We start from the raw sequence: 20,488 nt of genomic DNA on the forward strand, positions 1-20,488 counted from the left end.
ATGTTTGTCTTTTGCTTATACCTTAATAATAAATACTAGTTGACACTTGTCTTTTGTTGAAAAATAAATTTTATCCTCTAAATGTCTCTTATTTTTTACGTTGTTAGGTTGCTGTTTTTGCGCGTCCTTAAAATCTACTTTAATGCCACAATGCGTATAATTTAAAAGTTTAAGTCACACAAACTGAACTGATTCGAGTAGATTTATGCTTACCTTCTACACCTGTTTTCACAATATGATGAATTCCACCGAAACATTTTACTTACTCTGTAGTTAATTTAAATTTAAAAAGTGAAAATACCTGTCAATGCATATTTATTTATATATTACTTGTATACGCAACGGATCCTGTTTCTTTGTTTATATAACGACGGAGTGAATTGTTTCCAAGGAGCCTGCTTGTTACTATTTTTAAAAGTAACTTTTCGTTGTAATTATTCATGTAAATCACAATACATTACATTGTATAAAATTCATAATATTTTGAAGGCCTACTGTAGAGATAGTGATAGATTTAATTGACCTGACCGTGAACTTATGTTTTTAGAGGAGGAATTTGTCAACTTATGCACGAAAAGAAATCTGCAGAATTTGATACAGAGAAAGGATAAAAATGTACCATAGAGAATTGGAAAAAATCTAAGAATCAAAATATTTAAACCGATTCGTAATCTCCGATTCGTTGCTGCACACTATTAACGTTTCTATCTGAGAAAGATGACAAAGCAGTATATATAACTTGATCGTTTTTATTCTGTCCTTTCTTAAAGGAATTTTGTGTTGATGTAAGATCTTGGATAGTTTCTGTTATACTATTATAATTCTAACTTTGGGATGATTTGTTGTTTGTCTTATTGCATAGAAAGGTGTATAATTGTCGATGACCAGTACCCCACATCTCCTTATATTCAAGCGAATTGTAATAGTACTTTACTGGACGGTGGTCTATTATAGCCACGATAAAAGCAGCATGATATATAATTATCATAATATATAAAATTTGTCGCCGTCATACAAAAGTTGAAGGATGTCTTCGTTCCAGTATGGTACATATTAGCATCTGTCAATTTTCGCAGTCAGCCTCTCTTCTGCGTTCGTCATATCTATTTTACATGTACATACAGTTAAAGATATTTGAAGTGCGCTGACAAGGTCTAAAAGATTAGTGACGTAAATCAGATCTCGAAATATTTATTTTGTTAAAAAAAAAATTTAATTTAACATTTTCCAATGAATTTTTACAACATATTTACATTCCTCTATATGGATTTAAAATAATCTCAAAATTTCAGTGCATCGTTGCTTTTTTTTTTAATTAATTGCTATGTCAAAGAACAAAAAATGTGTGCCAATTACAAATAAAATTATAATCAAATGAAAACAGACTATGCAAGTAACGTACGATAAAAATAATGTATAAAATTTTGTGTGAAGTGCAAAAAAAGTTTTTAAAGAAAAGGGTAATCTTTTCTTTGCGCGCTTCAGTAATTTTTTTAACACTTAATGCACATTTCATTTCAAAATTTTAAAGTTTAATTGTGTAGCGTTTCATAAATATGAAATGTTAAACATAATAATATAATTGCATGGGACAAAAACATTTAAATGTTATGTAACTATGTAAAACAATTCAATACTATCACAAATATTATGGGCATGTTAATCTTCATATGTAGCACCAACACACTGGCATATCATTATACAATTTTCACTTGAACTATTGCCGGGTCATCTTAAAAATTATTTAAAGTACACACCTAATTCAATTACTAGCATTGTTTATGAATAAAAGAAGACGTGGGGTATACATCAACGAGTTAGCAACCCAAAGATACAAACAAACCAAAAAAGACAACATTCGGCCTTCAACTAAAGATAGGTGTATATTCAGTATGTTTGTATGGCAAACTATAATTCACGTATTCAATGCGTGTTAACGAATTGTTACAATAATTCTCGAATTCAAATGATATTTTTGAAGGTCCTCAATTGGCTTCCGTACAAAACCAGTCAGAATCATGAAATACGAGTTTTGCAATTTTGGAAATCGTGTAGTGAAAAATCCCACCCTCCATATGTTTTCATATCAGTTGATGTTAAGTTACACTGTCTTTCTAAGCATTGACAAAGCTGAGTATCACATTTTCTAAGGGGTCCCCTGACAACCAAATTAACATGTTGTGATTTTTATCCTAACAATGACACTCTTTTCTGTTTACCACTTGTACAAAAAGATTGTCTAAATCATTTTGTCCTCAAGCTTTTGGTTTATATTTTCTTTTTCTATACCCTACAGCGTGAATTCAATGTTCACATAGCATTTGTTAGTTTTTACTGGTTAAAAAATGTATATATACACAGTAAGAATGAAGCAACAGAACATTGCCAACAAGAAATAGGTCACATTACAATGGGAAAGGAAAATTTGTTCAGGAATTATAAATAAACAAAGGTTTCAACTCCCTCAAAGTTGACCTTGCATGATTTGGGCTATTTTGTTTAGATCTTTTTTTGGTCACAAGGCTACTTATTGTGTTTCAGCGTATTTACACAACTTTGGCTTTCAGATGTTTAGGTTTGAGAGCTAATGAAGGAAAATCAAGAAATGCACTTCGGACTATATCGATCTTAATGCATAGTGTGAACACAGATTGAGTTATAAAACGACGATTTGTAGACCGGTATTAAGAATATATATATTACACAATTATAGCCTTTGTATGAGGTCGATACAAGAATATATTGACCTGAAAGAAGTATATTGACTGAGGGAGAAGTCTGAGGTCTATATACTTCTTTCGATCGATATATCCTGTATTAAAAAATCGATCATGAATATAAACTTTTTAAAAAGTTTTAACAATATCATGAAATTCATTTGATGACGTCATAAAGTATATCGATATTTAGATATTCTAAAAATAACCGTGCAATATCACTTTTCTATCCGTCGTTTTCAATCGACCTTCGAAAATATAATTTAACATAAAAAGTTAAATCACAAAAATACTGAACTCCGAGGAAAATCCAAAACGGAAAGTCCCTAGTCAAATGGCAAAATCAAAACCACAAACAACATGTGACTATTCCTGAACGAATCAAATTAGTCAAAATATACAAATTAATAATATTAATATATATAAGTTATTGATTCAGACGGAAAGGCATATTTATGAATACACGTCTATAAATCGTCGTTATTTATCTCAATCTCAACCATATATATAATACCCGGTTTTTATCCAACGCAATCATAGGTTTGGACGTTGTTTTCAATTTATATTTTTTCGTTTGGGCTTGTATTATATTTGCCTTCGGGTTTATATAATCCGTTCATCCTATTTCGACTCTTCAAAATTCAAGAGTCAATCTTAAATTGAGGAAAATTATATGGCCTTCCAAATACCGCTTCGATTCCTAACATCACTGAGGATCCGGATATGGTGTACAAATTTTTGCACCTCATGTTTGCGGTATACCATCTTTTCCGTTTATTATTTTCTGTTTGGTATTAAATTAATAATTAAGATCCATTTTGTTACATCTGGTGATCCATTTATTTGGCAATCGCCATGTCAGTCAGCAGGGTTTAAGAACATCCATTGATCGACCTGCTAATCAAATACGTTTTGTAAAAATATACTTTTCACTTTGTGGGTCTTTTGGAAAATGTTGTTTGTGCTGTATTTAGACCCCTCTACCAAGAAATTTGTTTTGCATGCACACGTATAAAAATTGCGGTTTTTATCCAACGCAATCATAGGTTTAAACGTTGTTTTCAATTTAGACTTGTTTATAATACCCTGTGTACACACATGCTAGATTTAAATCGGATCATAATGAAATTCGATGTATATCTGAATTTTTATTCATCGTATCGAAATTGAACCCCGTTTGCCTTCACACATGCGTCTGTAATGTGTAATTGTTAGTCTAGATTAAATTTCGCGTACGAGTGAAATATATTCATGTCTGCATGCGATTTTCTGGCGCAAAAGTTGCAAGCGCAAGTTGATAAATTCTGTATAGAAAATGCATTTGCCATCACACATATACTCAAATCCGATGTTGAAATCAAGTTTTAAACTAGTTTGACTCTGGATTCACAAATTGTACACGCATTTAATCCGGAACATATGTCAACTTAAACCAATACTGTTGTACATCGGATTTCAAATTAGATTTTGTTGTGTCTTGTGAACAGGGTATACATATTTTAAAAAGAACTTCGAACTTGTTTAATTGTATTGTGGGTGGTGATCTGATAGCGTTTTGTTTATAGAACACTTAAGGTTGTCAACTTACACGGTTATAAATGCAATAATATATTCCCTGTCAGCATTACAAAGTTATTTCTTCAGAATACCTTTGAAAATAGAATACTGAGTCTTCAAATAATTGCTTCGATAAATGCATTTAACCAACTATTCAAAGTAAACAATTTGGAAGCTTTATATCAATTGTTACTGTGATTATTTTATCATTTCAATAGTTAATGCACAGAACTTGTAAACGTTTAAAAAGTTTTTCCACTTTTGTAGAATGGTACGATAACCTTTCTGGAGACAAGACTTTTATCCATACTACTCATGCCCAAGCTTTAGTTTTTAGTGCTTGTTAAATGAGACAGCAACCCAACGGCATGTGAAAGCAAATGTATCTAGAGGTCAACATGTGGTCTTCTACAATAGAAAAGTGTCTATACAACATTTCAAGATCGGGGTCACCCAGCGCGATTTAAAAAAATTTAGCAAAGACCACAAAAGATCTTCCGTCAGCACCAGATTCCCGAAATTACTAAATCATTAAGTTATAAATAAAAACAGCCATTGAGGAGGTTCATGACACGGGGGAGGATATGATGCTTTTCCACTTTTTTATCGATTCATTGTGATAAGTATCATAATTCAGTATTATTCTTTATGATTTGTTTAAATCGCTAAAAATCTGCGCAATATAACATCCTAGACGTTGATGTGATTTGTTCACTAGAACATGTTTTAATATTTCTTAACATCTTCAAAAGAAGATATGATACGGTGAAGATACTCGCGTGACATCTAAACCAGAACGAACACACTTTTTAAGGGTCACCGCAGTATCCACCATGATGCAATATTTTATTTTCTATAATAGAATATTTCACCGTAAAAATAACACACTGAAGTGCGAAGAGAAATATACACAAGAAAATGAAAGCGAACTGTATTACTTCTATACTTAAGATGTTTACAAAATTGGTATAACTATAGCTGGACCAGTGACAATGCAATAAGTAAACATACCATGTGCATTGTAACTTTCAGAATGAAACTTTTCAAAACCATATACATATTTATTTCTCGTCCTTAGTGCTTGGAGCGCAAAATTTCCTTTCGTTTTAAAGGTAAAAAAAATGCGCTAACGCCCTGCTTATACTGCCCTAATATAGATAAAGTAACAAAGTGTTCTTTCCACTTACATTATAACTTAAATTCAATGATAAAGTATTGATAAATTAGATACAAATTTTAAAATGTGAAGGAACATATGTGAGGTAAAGCAATATGGATGGGCACATGACGTCTGCGCTTTTTTTGGGACATTTGCGCTTAAACTATAATACACCAAACTAAACTAACCGGACATTTACACTTTTTACCTATGATAGTTTACCTGTATTTTTAATCAATTTACCAAGATCATGAAACGATGTTCAAAAATTCTTTGGAAGTTCTCCCGTACAAACGACAAAACTACCAAAACAAATTAATATTCTGGTAAACGATAGAGAAACAAAAAAAACCCCGAATTTTTTATGGATGGAACATTTGAATTTTGCCTTTAATTCTTCAAGCAGCTTTGAACAATTAGGGGATTTAAAAATGGAAACTATACTCCTCGTGTGTCCATCCTATTGCATAGTAAGTCCGAGGAACTGTAACATCATAGTTTATCTAAGTTTGTGAAGACCGAAATTTGATTTATCAAACCCTCAGCTATTCATGTTGACTTTTAGAATGAGTCATGGTTGTTATAAAGAATTTACTTCTATCCGCCCTCTTGAAATGTTGCCGTTTTCATCTGACACAAGCATGATGGCGAAAGATTGTCTTTTAGCTGAATGATTTTTTTTTAAACTTGTAACTGTAACCAGAATCTCACGTGAATTTCACCTCAAACGATCTCATACGTGAAACTCACGTGAAATCAGTTCATGTGAGTTTCACATGAATTTTTTTTCACGTGAAATTCACGTGAATTTTAGAAATAAAGTTATTCAAATAACATTTAAATTTTCAAATTTAATCAAAATAATGAAAAATACCAATTTTTTTTTGTAAAGTTCACGTGAGATTCATCTCAATTCACATGAATATTTTCATGTGAGTTTCATGTATAAGCTCGTTTGAGGTGAATTTCACGTGAGATTCATGTCAGCAAAATTTGCCTGTGTATGTTGATAAGGCACAAATGTCCTTTTTTTAAAGAGCAAATGCCCTATCAATTTGTATTGTTATATATATTGTATTGTGGAGAAGACTTTATGAGTATGTTTTACTTGTGTCTGACCCTTTTTGCTTTGAGCAAAAAATAATATGTTTTAACTAATCAAAAAGCGCAACCGTCCGGCGCCAAACAGTATACCGGCAAGGTTATATATGTGTGTTATTTCTACTAATTGTTCTCATTATAAACTTATGTTTTAATCTTTTTGAAATACAGTTATATTTATATACTGGAACAAAAGACATTATTTTACCTAAAACAAAAAAATAAACAAAAAAATAGTTTGCTTTTATTAGACTTTACTCCTCGTTTAAATGTTACATTGTAAAAGAAGGTGCAATTATAAACAATCACAAATTTTTAAAGGAAGACGAAAATGGTATGAGTAACTTAGCGCAGTTTTGTTTTTGTAGAACATTTGTATTTATTTTACAGGATATAGATATATTGTGCAGTACTTTTTGTTCGTCTACAATGCAAAAAGTCTTGAATTCGATTCTAATTAGCTAGATTCTATCGATGCTGTATTTGTTCCTTTATATTTTCAGCCCTATCAAGCTCAGAAACAGAAGGAAAAAAAGAAAATAAAGCTGTTCTTGCTAATATAAAGACGATTCGATATTTATTTCTGTAAAATTCGTAATGTGATTTAAATGTCCTTCAGCTACGCTGCTCGGTTTGAGTGTACATGTACCTGAAATTCACGCTGAAAAAACCCACTATACAAGATAAATTCTTTCACATCGATGAAGTTTTTATTTTACAATTAGTTAATTATTTCATAGATTGTTTGTGATGTAAATATAAAGTGATTCTTTGATGTACACGATACACTTGCAAGTAGGGCAAGTGAAAACTAATTTTAATAGATATAATTCAATTCAATTCAATTCAAATAGCTATAATTACATAGACATAAACAAATGTTATGTCAGGCTTAGCAAATGTAATTTTTGATAAAAGGTTTGTGAACCATGAAAAATTTATGTGCAATTACATGTATATTATGACATTGGATGCAATTAAAATTCATGAATTCCAAGTTAAAAAAAACTGATATTTCACATTTGAAATAAATCCTGTATTTCATTTCCCAAACGTTATATTACAACGAACAATGCAATAATTCACATTTAAAAATGTTCCAGACGAACTTTTAGTATAAATAAGAATTATGAACACTTTTGATGAAAAGAAGTTTCATAACAAAATATTTCGAGTTTTTTTTTATCTAAACTGTTGGTATAAAAGGAGTGTCATTTGTCTTCAAAATAGTTTAATTTTGATTTGATATTGGTAAAACATTCTTTACTGTAATAAATTATTTAAAAACAGGAGATGTAACTACCACTGATGCCGACAAAGCCATAAAAGCATTGGAATTGGTGATATATACTAGTCAACAAAAGTAACGATACACAAGTTTGAACTCCAATTTATCATAAAATATAATAAATATGTAAAACTGTTAAATTATCCGATGAAAAACATTCATTTGCAAAGCAAATGCATATGATTAAAAGAATCTGACCAAATTGGAAAATGAGAAAATACCGTGTTATTGAAGACAGGGGTCAAATTAATTTGCGGAAAATGATGACAAAAGTCGGTACTTAATTTCGAAGATGAGAATCAAGTATTCAAATATCTGCAAAGGCATTCAAAATTTTAAGCAGACCATGTTTAAGTTTCAAGTTTTAAGTTCTAATAACGATTTTTGAATTTTTGGGTGAAAATACGATTTTTAAAATAACATAAATTGCAACAACAAAAAATCGAGTTTTTGCCTTAAATCAATGGTTACTATATATATATATAAATATTAATTTTCGCGAACCATTTAGGTCACGGAAATTCCATTTTTTGCCATCAGTAAGGAGAGTTGTACAAATAATGAGAATACACAGAACCCCGATCCAATTCATCTTTGGCTAAAAATATTTATCATTTTCTGTTTTGTATCTCCTAACATCATTCCATTTTTCTCTAATTGCGATTAAAATATGCCAAAACCTGCAGTAAAAATAGATGCATGCCCCAAATAAACATTCCCCGATTGGTTGAACTACTATGGCGTCGATGTAAAGCAACGCAAGCCTCGATGTAAAGCACACGCTTCCCAAGAGTAAGGAGAGTTGTACAAATAATGTGAATTCACAGACCCCCGATCCAATTTATCTTTTGCTAAAAGCGTTCATCATTTTCTGTTTTGTATCTACCAACAACATTCCATTTTTCTATAATACCGATTTAAACATGTCGAAACCTGCAGTAAAAATAGATGTATGCCCCAAGTAAACATTCCCCGATTGGTTGAAAAGCTGTGGCCTCGATCTAAAGCAACGCAAGCACACGCAAAAATTTCCGTTGATATGTTGAACTTCGACCCCGGGATTCAGCCGAGGTAACCTTCAGCCGATTCACATAGAGATTTTCTTGCGCTCAAATGTAATTCTAAGTGAAGTATACTGGTAAAGTAAAATTATATTCTTTTACAGAAATATTTACACATTTTATCATTAATGTATTGTCATGCTTCTGCATATTTACGCTGAGCTTTAGTTTAATATAATTCTATACAAATTTTGTTACGTCAAGCATTAAGAGTAAGAATATATTTCGCGCCAAAACAAGAAAATAATCTATGTCACAAAATAAGTTTATCAGCATCTTTCTGAAATTTTCCAACAGAAAATAGCGTTAATTATAGAGAAATTTTGGTGAGTATTACTTATTAATTTTAAGGTTCTCCAGAGGTGGTTCTCTACACCTTCTTGGCGGTCAATTTAATCCCATTTATCAATTATCCCCGATGCCGATGGCGATGACACCCAGTCGATTTGTGTCATGAGCGAAAATCTTATCTATTTGATGAAATAACTTCTTCATTACTGTACATGCAATATTTTTGTAGTTTTTGATAACCGTGCACATTCCCATTGCATGTCCGCAAGATAAATGGGTTATGCATTTGTGAATTGTGTAAGTACAGTAATATTATGTAATAAGAAGAATGGTGGAGGATAAAAATTTGTGACCCAGTGCGTGATCACGTGACATTATTATTTATAAACAAACGGGCTCCCCATGTAACACGTGTCGGAACTCTCCAAACAAGGTGCAATCAATCATGTATTTCACTATTTGATGATATTTCTGTGTCTGTTTGTAGGTTTTGCAGATCAGATGTCACAGTGTCGTTTCATAGACAAAAAAGTACCATGAATGATTGTTCCTGTTCAGTAGTTGTGAATTTTTTTTATAGAATTAGAAGGTAAGTCTACATTAGTCATTATTTAAATTAAGTCTGAAAAAAATGACTCAACTCTCTAATTTTTCCCCAATTTTTGAAACATGCAGAATTTAAAGAGCATTTGCTTCCCTTGATCCCATAATGTTGGTCATGTGACATTCTTATAAAGTGAAAGTTAAAATGAGGGTGGTAATGGGAGTACCTTCATGACGAAAAACGGTAAAAAATCTTGCCAAATGACTTTAACGGTAATTTTTGGTGCATGACGATAAAATGAAGACTTTCTTCAAGACGATAAAAAAAATCGACAGATTTTGATGAATCACGTTAATTTTTTCGAGTTTTAGGTTCCACCTACCATTTTAGAAAACTGGGATTTCATTGCAGCTAGTCTATTGGATAACATTTTATAGTTTTTAATGTTTCTTCATCAGTTAACTAAAATTAGGTGGAGGTATGTTCTTATTTCTGACAGAGGGGTACTCAACCTATATCAATTTGCGCATGAAGCGATTGATAGTTGCTAGATACTGAATGATTTTACCACAAATTTGTGAAAGTTTTAACCGGTGTATATACTTAAAATATGTTAATAAAGTTCATGTCTTTTTCAGAACTTCTGATCCAACCATGTAGTATGGCATGTTTGTGAGATATGGTTTTGGCCAGTAGGATGTTCATGAAGGACCTGTAGTACAAAGTATATCACTGGATTGAGCTCATTGTCTAAGTGTATTATTAAAGTTCTTTGCTTTGAGCTCAGTTCATTGTTATGCAATTCATTCTTTGTGAAATAAAGATTTGACAGACAACTCTCATGTACAAGGAATTGTCAAAGTAGTATCCATTCTATGTACAATGTAAGTAATAGGGAGATAAAAGCATTTTATTTAGATTTGAACCAAACATTTTTTGTCCATTAGCCAAACTAAAAAAGAAAAGCACAAATTCACCAAACAATGCTACTGGTGCTACTAGCAATATGATGCTAGGTTCTTTTGTTACACTTTATTTTTTTACATCTGTACTGCCTACTGGCGACTCAGTCCTGAGTGTAAATGGTCATTCAGTATGTTATGAAAAAGACCAAAATTTATAAGGCCTATATGGCCTAATTGTTTTCTAAAATATATTTCATTGTACATGTTCAACATTTATCATTCATTTGTTTATTTCTTAATTTGTGTGAATTAACAGTAAATGTTAATTACTACACTTTCATACTATAACAAAACTGCCTTACTGTATTGGTATCACTTATATTTGTATCCATATAACAAAAAAAACTGAAAAGAGAATACTTTTGCAATAGCTTTTTCATATTGAATACTAAAACTTTTTAGATATTTAGACATATTAAGTAGATGTTCATAATATCCACTTGACATTTTATCATATGACTTCTGTAGTTAGTTATGAGTCTTTGAAGCATGCTCACAAAGGTTCTTTTGTTGATATCATTTTCATACTGGTCAAAACTTTTTTTTGCTTTGACCAGCTTTGGAGGAGATATTTTCAAAGAATTAATAAAAAATAACACAGAAATTCACTTTCTAGCTCATCTAGCCCCAATCATCATGTCAGGCATTGTCATTACTAAAAAACATTAAATGTCTTCTAAAAGAGGGACGAAAGATACCAGAGGGACAGTCAAACTCATAGATCGAAAACAAACTGACAACTCCATGGCCAAAAATAAAAAGACAAACAGACAAATAATAGTACAGATGACACAACATAGAAAACTAAAGACTAAGCAACACGAACCCCACCAAAAACTTGGGGTGATCTCTGGTGCTCTGGAAGGGTAAGCAGATCTAAACTGAGAAACAATTTCCACATTTAACCGAAATCTTTTACTTATGATACTAACAATCCCCCACAAAGTAATATAAATAGAACCATACAAATAGTAAGCAAATACATGTTCTCAGATACCATCTCCCATATAAAAAAATCACATTAAGAAAAAAATGAACCTATTATGTGTTCCTCTCCTAGCTACAAAATGTATCCAAAATCAAAGATGTGGAACATATATATTCTATCATAATCATTTGGTGATTAATGCAATTAGTATCTCTTCCATGCCCGTGTTGAACATAAAAAACTAAATATTACATAAACAACACCCCTAATGCTCATGTTGGTTGTCATTGTGCAACACAGTTAATACATAGAAAACATAAAACATAGAACTCCTTTTGTCATATAAAACACTGTCAAACATCCAATCATACAATCGACACTGATCTGTGTCCACACTTGTTTTGATAAGAAAATAACACTCTGTAAATATTAGACCAATTGGACAATTATTTACCTTGGTACAGTTTATCCAATTTCATTATATATGGAAAATACATTGCCGTGTATCGTTTCTTTTGTTGACTAGTATATAATACATAATACAAAACTCAGAAATGAATAATATTTCTGCACAGACGACTTAAATCGGACGAATTATGACATGGATATCTTTCTTAAAACCCCAAAATCTTCTGACATTCTTACTTCACAAATGAACGTCCCGTATATTTTTTGTGTATAATTGTAAACATGTTGCTGTCAGAAATTGATTTCCAGAATGACTTTTTTGCATTAACAAGATTTAACAAATTACAACAATAAAATTGAGAATGGAAATGGGGAATATGTCAGAGACAACAACCCGACATAAGAGCAGATACTGGCTATTTCAAATGTGTAACCTATGCAAGGAATCAAATTAAAAAAAAACAAACATCAAATGATAATGATATAAAGTATTTTATTAACAAGTTTAAGGATCCTTGAGTTTTAACCTATATGTTACAACAAATACGTAGTCGATTTACAAATATTTGTGAAGAAAGGCATATATATACCATACAAAAGAAATATACGAAAACATAATGCAAAATAAAGAGATATTTAAATAATTCTTATATGATTTGCATATTAGAGAATAAATTGATAAGGCGTTTAATCTTATAATATTGATGTTTTAAGTTTCCTATTTTTTATAGTATGTGCCTTCAATTTTAAATATGCAACCGACTATTAACACGTTTTTCAACCGCGAAAAGAATAAGGTTTTAGCCAGCCTGGTGATAATTCTAGTTATAATGCTTTCTATGCTACTTTGATTTAATGGACAGTGGTCATATAGCTCTTCAACTGTTCCGGTTCTTATACATCCTTGGCATTCAAATTTTAGCAGAAATCAAGAAAAGCGTTTCGGACGCATGAAATTAATCCGGTGTTGTTTTCATTTTTTTTTTCATTTTTTATCAAGACCTTAATAGTTATCAAAGGTACCAGGATTATAATTTAATAAGCCAGACGCGCGTTACGTCTACATAAGACTCACCAGTGACGCTCAGATCAAAACAGTTATAAAGCCAAACAAGTACAAAGTTGAAGAGTATTGAGGACCCAAAATTCCAAAAAGTTGTGCCAATATGGCTAAGGTAATCAATTCCTGGGATAAGAAAATCCTTAGTTTTCCGCAAAATTCAATTAGAATTCCAGTTACAAAGTTTTGTAACTGGAAATTTTTAAAAATGACCATATAATTGATATTCATGTCAACACCGAAGTGCTGACTACTGGGCTGGTGATACCCTCGGGGACGAAACGTCCACCAGCAGCGGCATCGACCCAGTGATGTAAATAGTTATCAAAGGTACCAGGATTATAATTTAATACTTAACATTTGTAGAACTAATGATTAAGTTAACTTGTGCTCAATGACTGGCTGAAAATTAAAACTACCATTGGAAAATGAGGATAAGTTGAATAGGGGCAGACATTTTGACTCGTAACAGGCCAGCAGCGGACCCCCCAGGGTTGTTGTAAGGTTTTATTAACGTGGAGGTTATGTAGCACTCACCCAACACTAGGCATATGATTAAACGTCCACATTCCAACCGGACGCGAGTTATATATTTTACATCCTACACAGCCAAACAGACACCCGACTTTAGCAATTGTTTTACTGGCAGACAAGAGAAATCCAGGGATGACCATATAGGCCCATATCCCGTTCAACCCTTAGGGTTTTTTATAAGACAAAGAAAAACTATTGTTTCAATCATTGAAAACATACAACTACATTCCGATAAATCTATTACGTATTAGGTTTTCATTGTATAGAGAATTAAAGATTATTACATGGCATTTTCAATATCGGCCCTTGTTTCACATCGACACTCCCATATCTGACTAAGGAATTTGGTCTCAGGTCTAGGTACGGGTCGAAGGATAATTAAAATGGCCGACATGGACATGCCATATGAAATATCTATTGATCATACATTTAGATTACGGAAATAGATAGACAAAAAAGAATAACAAATTAATTTAGTTTTTGTGTTTTTGCTATTGTATATTTATGACTTTACATGCCTTTGATCCACGAACGGCTCACACCAAAGACTTTAAAGTTGGTATTCGCAGCTCCTACAAAAACACACAGCTATTAGGAGAAGGACCAAAGGCTCAAATATATAGGCCTGAATAATGCATCCAGGAATGCCATCCTGCTGACTGTTACTTTGTGAGATAGCAAGAACAAAACCAGGCTCAGCGGTGTGTCGTTCCATTTCAAAATAGGTTTCAAGGTCATATCATATTGCCATATGATAAGCCTGAACATACATAGCATGATACCCAATAACCAATCGTTTCTTTATAGGATGAATATGTATAGTTTAATACAAACGTATATAATTGATTTCAGTGCTCACCTGACGTAATTATATTATAACCTTTCTGTAACTGCTAAACAATTTCTTTCCATATTAACGAAATTATTAAAAGGTCATCTTAAGACATGTCCATATCAATATTTGGATAGTCAAAATTAAGCAACTTAAATTTCTTTTTTTACTCTTGCTGGATGAACTTTTCGAAAACGAATGGTGTTTGGTTCTATGGGTTTGTTTCTATAAGGCTAATGTGTATGAACAGTTTTAAATTCTACTATCTAATTTGTTTACCAACCTGTTAAAGGTAAATACAAGTGTACATCTTAATTAATTTTGTACTTGCCTTCGATATCGGCTATTCCACGGGTACATTTCGCTTTTTCTTTTATTTCTATTCTAATGTTCAAAATTTAATAAAGTACATATAAACTGCCCCAATGAAGAAGAGTGTATCCTGTTTTTCCTTGTATATAACAACGGAATGAACTGTTTACCAGGTCTATGTTTGTTATAATTTACCAAAATTATCATTCAATGTTGTAATTAGTTATATAATTTACCAAAAGCCAAAATTAGAAAATCAATTATACCATTCACTGACAATTTTTTTTTCAAAGAGTTCACCACAAAAGTTTTCAATCGCGAAAAATTGTTTAAAAATTGCGTGCAAAAAATGTTTTATCTCTACCCGGGTGTACATCCTTTGTTTTGGTATGGGTGCGAAATGTTTATGATCGATTATGGTTAATTGGTGTATAGAGCAGGGATTTAAAATATATTTTGCCATTTATATTGCACGGAAATTTGTATCTTTTTGTTTGGAAATTTGTGTACGTCTGATACCTATTTCTACAATAAACTCCATAAAAAAACCCGCTCGGACGGAAAGAGGGACAGACTACAAGCAGAGCATATAGACAAATTGGTCTATTAACTGTATCGAAAATTTAAAATCCAACTATCTATTGATAACAGAGGTAAATCTGAAAAAGAAAAAAGGACTTTTGAAGTACAAGTACGGTTGACAGTAATGAAAACACATATTTCGTCGTTTACATATAAAAATACTCTGAATCCTCTTAGTTGGGATCTTGTATTTCTCCAGGCACAATATCCTTCTTCCCAACTAAACAAAAATCCAAGAACAGAATAAAACTAGACAAAATCAAAACACGCATAGTAAAAATCAAAAAAAGGAACAAATACACAATCTAATTAGATTGAACAAATACATGAACGCAAAACAACAGCAACCGAAAAAATGAACAGGAAATATGCAGGGAGTGAATGTGTCTGGTAAGGGTAAGATAAGTGGCTTCTTTATACAGAAATATCACGTGAAAGTTATTTTATCAAATTTAATGGGTTTTTTTTCTTTCTTCTTAAAATAATAAATTTTATTCACATTCAATTTACTACATTCAATACTGAAGATTAATTTATCTATAGAAATTAACCTATGCGTTGCTACATGTAACTACAACAATATTATTATTATGTTCATCCTTGATTTATTATATTTGCTGATGTATCCCCTTTTATCCATTATGTTCATTTTTCATGTTAAATCATACATTTGAACATGAATCGACATTTAAATTTTAAACTGTCGTTATTAAATTTGTATCTTTCCTAATAACTATATATAACATTAACTGAAATATATTAGTCATTCTATTTTTTCTATATAGATATAAGAAGATGTGGTATGAGTGCCAATGAGACAACTCTCCATCCAAGTCAAAATTTATAAAAGAAAACCATTATAGGTCAAAGTACGGTCTTCAACACGGAGCCTTAGCTCACACCGAACAGCAAGCTATAAAGGGCCCCAAAAATTACTAGTGTAAAACCATTCAAACGGAAAAACCAACGGTCTAATCTATATAAAAAACGAGAAACGAGAAACACTTATGAACCACATCAACAAACGACAACTACTGAACATCAGATTCCTGACTTAGGACAGGTGCAAACAATTGCAGCGGGTTTAAACGTTTTAATGGTACCAAACATTCACCTTTTCTGAAACAATAGTGTAACATCACAACATAGAAAGACACACTATAAAATATCAACTGAAATGACATAACTCAATCAAAGGACATATAAACACCAGTGAACATACACTGAACAAATACATTTGACCTATGATACAATGTAAATACAAAATAAATACTCTAAGGGAAGAATATTAATAGTAACATGTTATACCGCTATGCAATGTTAAACAATTTAAGAAAAACAATATGCTCGAACAAAAACATCAGCCATTTGCAATTACTTTAAACACAGGTTAATGAAAATAATTTTGTTGTGAGGTATACGTGTACAGTTCAAATAGAGAAAGGAAATATTTTAACAAAATAAATAATTTTGATGTTCATAGTACGAAGAAGTGAAAATGTATAGTAATACCAAACACTTATCAAAGCTGGTTTATAGACCAGATATAACCCTGAATAACATTAAATAACAAAAAAGCATTACAATTAGTATCAACAGGTCAAATAAACGAGAAAGTACGATTTGAGAGTACTCGCAGTTACTGACAGCTAGTTAAAAGCCAAACACAATTAATAATAAAAAATCATGCATCAGAGACTAAAATCAACTAAAACACATACCAGGGATTTAGTATTTTAACGTCATGGACAGTCAAAGAAGACATGAAGTCTCTTATGGGCAGCCATTCGGGAAAAAATTGAACAAAATTTAAACAGACGTTTAAACCAGAAACAGACTTCAAAAACAAAAACAGACATAAAAAATGTACAAACAGACGTTAAAAAATAATAAAAAAAAAAAAACAGATGTAGAAAACGAAAACAGACGTTAAGAACGAAAACATACATTGAATTAGAAAACCGACATTAAAATAAAAAATAAAAAAACAGACATAAAAAAAGCATACAGACATAAAAATAAAAACAGAGGTCAAAAACAATAACAGAGGTAAAGAACGAAAACCGACATTAAACAAAAAAAATAATAACGTTCAAATAAAAAACAAACATAAAAAACGAGCAGACATAAAAAATTTACAGAGACGTTAAAAATTTAAAAACAGAGGTCAAGAACGAAAACATGCATTAAATAAAAAAAAAACAGACTTTAAAATAAAAAAAAAAACAGACATCAAAAACGAAATCAGACATAAATTTAAAAAAAAAACAGACGTCAAAAACGAATAACAGGTTTCGCCACTGCAACACGCTAGAGGTCGCGCCGATGGTATCACTAACTTTTGTAATATATATGTTTAACAGTTTTTTTTATCATAATCATTTTTAATATAAAGTATTAATAAAATCGCAATCAACATAAATGCTATAGACTGTATATTGTCACTACACATTAAAGGTAATAAACTGATATTAACATAAAGTATTTGACATTAAAAAATAATATATATTTCGATATGAAAGATTAAAATAAATATTTAAAATATTCAGAAAAACTAATTCGAATATCAATGAATTTCTCCTTTGATAAAAATAATTTGAAAATGCGTCAAAAGCACCATTTTTTATTGTTCACCTTTGCTGTTGTTCATAAAATGCAGAGGATGACATTGTAGACTGCTTTTACCAATCTCAGTTGCAGCTTTTCCTATCAGATCAGGTGCCTGTCTCAACAGGGCAACCGCATTATTTACTGCCATTTTCAAAGGATTCTGGATGGAATCGGCGCGCTTTCATGTCGATCCGACCCCAATTAATTATTTTATCATTTGGCCGGAACGACTTGGGGCGGGAACGACTTGTGCCGGATCGAGTTAGAAATCGACTTGGGACCGGAAAGACCTTTTTACCATCGGCGCGACCTCTAGTGTGTTGCAGTGGCGATACCTGTTAGTTCTTGTATTTTGTCTGTTTTCGTTTTTGACCTCCGTTTTGAATTTTCTAACGTCTGTTTTTTAATTTTATGTCTGCTTTCGTTTTTCGTTTTTGACGTCTGTTTTTGATAGTTCATTTTTCGTTTTTGATGTCTGTTTTTGTTCTTTTCACGTCTGTTTTTGTTTTTGACCTCTGTTGTAGTCCGTTTTCGTTTTTGATGTATGTTTTTATTGAAACGTTTGTCTTTTTTAATTTTATATCTTTTTTCGTTCTTGACGTCTGTCTGTATATTTTCATGTCTGTTTTCGTTTTTGAGTATGTTTTTGGTTTTAAACGTCTGTTTTTTAAATTTTGTTCAAATTTGCCAGAATAGCTGCCAATAGTCCCTTTCGTCTCTTTTTTTCAAAATTTTTGTTCCAAAGGATAAGAGCCGTTGAATTTTTTATTTGTTTGTCTACTGTTGTTTAGCCTTTATGTATCTACTATTACATATCAATTTATCTCATGTTTTGAGGAAAATAGAATGAAATGTTCATTGGATATTCAGTTAGAAAAAAGTCCAACTTTTCCTGGGCTTTTGCATAATAATGTTGCTCAAAATAAACATCTATCAAGACATTTTTATTTATTTGTAACAATTTGAAGCTCTTTAAAATCATCACCCCCAAACTGGATCCCCCAAAAATATTAGGCTGGTCAAGAGCACCAACTCTATGATACAGATGAAAGCAACAATATCTTGTGTTATTTAGAATATCTTGTATTCATGGCAGATCCTCGATATTATATTATCTTAACTCCCAATTTCGGTTTTCAACTCAATGCTATTCAGTAATCGAATGATATATGATTTATCTACTTGAAAATGGATCTGTTACGATTTCGAGATAGAAACTTGCCGCCCAAAGGTTGGTCCGCAATTTCCATGTTTTCTATATGGACTGCGTACTGACGTCCCACGACCCGAACAATTCCTAAAAAAAACTTTCAGGCGTCAGAGCAATCTCAGAGAATTCTTGATATCCGACGAACGTATTATATATTATGCTTCAATTAAACTGTGTTGCCAAAAACTGTAATAATATCAAACATGAGAATGTACTTTTTGTTTCATTTAACTACATGTTTCTTTTGCTATTACATGTATACTTATCGCAAAAAGGATCAGACACATGCACGATATTACACCTTAGATAGACCTCTCCTAAATATAATAAGCTATAAAGTATAGATACAAAGGCATGCATTTCCCAAATAGATGACTGTCCTATGTCAAATGCTTATTCAATATACAAATATTTCACATGGAGAAAGAAAGATATATAAAGTTCAAAACGTTAACTTGTACTTTGTGTTTCTATTTTATCCCGAATAATACGCCGGATTAAAGTAAGAAACCTTTGATACGTATTGTTATACATATCATTATTGGTCATTACAAATGTACTTTTTCATTCCTGGTCAATACCAATTTTGGTTTTGGTGGCATATCTTTAAAATACTTTACTGAATTCATTTAAACTTTCTCTAGATACTTTACATGATACCAAATTTAATTTGTAGGACCATATGCACATTTTTGAAAAATAAAATGTCATAATCAAATAAAAGAAAATCCCAAAATTATCAAAAGGTGAAAGGTAATAAACCTAAAATAAATCCTTAAAAAAACACCAAAAATCAAGAATCAAGAGGCTAATGAAAATGAATGTTCTTAGTAAACTCCAGAATTGTCGTAAAATTGGTATGAAATTAAAGTCTATTAAAAGTAGAAATGGCGATAAAAAAGATATATTGATGATCTCATTGTGAATCTTTTTATTTTTATTTTTCAACGGCTTATTTTATTAAATGTCAACAGACTTCACCAGGAAAAGTGTAAATTAGTAATAGAAACTAGAGTAACGACCCCTTGATTAACCATTTTTACTGGAAAATACTAAATAATCTAAAACTATACAACCAGTATATATATGTTTATACTATAGTTCAAGAAATTCTGTAGTTCTAGAAGAATAAGACCAGAAGAATCTAGGGTTTATCCCAGACATTTTAACCTTAATCTAGAAAACTCTTAACACGAGATTGTATCCCGAGGTTCATTCAAATAATATTATTAAGAATTTTGTGGTGAATACATGAAAGCATATTATCGTAGCAAGACGGATAGCCAAATAACGAGCAGAGAAACATGACAAGTTCTACATTCTGTACCT

General features: G+C 31.4%; 1 protein-coding gene across 2 annotated transcripts in view; it reads right to left on the bottom strand.

Moving 5' to 3' along the window:
- Positions 1-14,922, bottom strand: part of LOC127738029 (prelamin-A/C-like) — a 29,722-nt gene extending 14,800 nt beyond the window's left edge. Inside the window, exon 1 of one of the 2 annotated variants that reach the window (XM_052249085.1) lies at positions 14,777-14,922. In XM_052249085.1, coding sequence (XP_052105045.1) covers positions 14,777-14,805 — 29 coding nt within the window. In that variant the 5' untranslated portion in view covers positions 14,806-14,922. Of the gene's footprint in view, positions 1-213; positions 354-14,776 lie in introns of those variants that run through there. The other variant, XM_052249083.1, reaches the window with a different exon arrangement.
- Between the last annotated feature and the right edge of the window lie 5,566 nt (positions 14,923-20,488).

This window comes from Mytilus californianus, unplaced genomic scaffold (genome assembly GCF_021869535.1).
Source record: "Mytilus californianus isolate M0D057914Y unplaced genomic scaffold, xbMytCali1.0.p SCAF_4, whole genome shotgun sequence".
Lineage (NCBI taxonomy): Eukaryota > Metazoa > Mollusca > Bivalvia > Mytilida > Mytilidae > Mytilus > Mytilus californianus.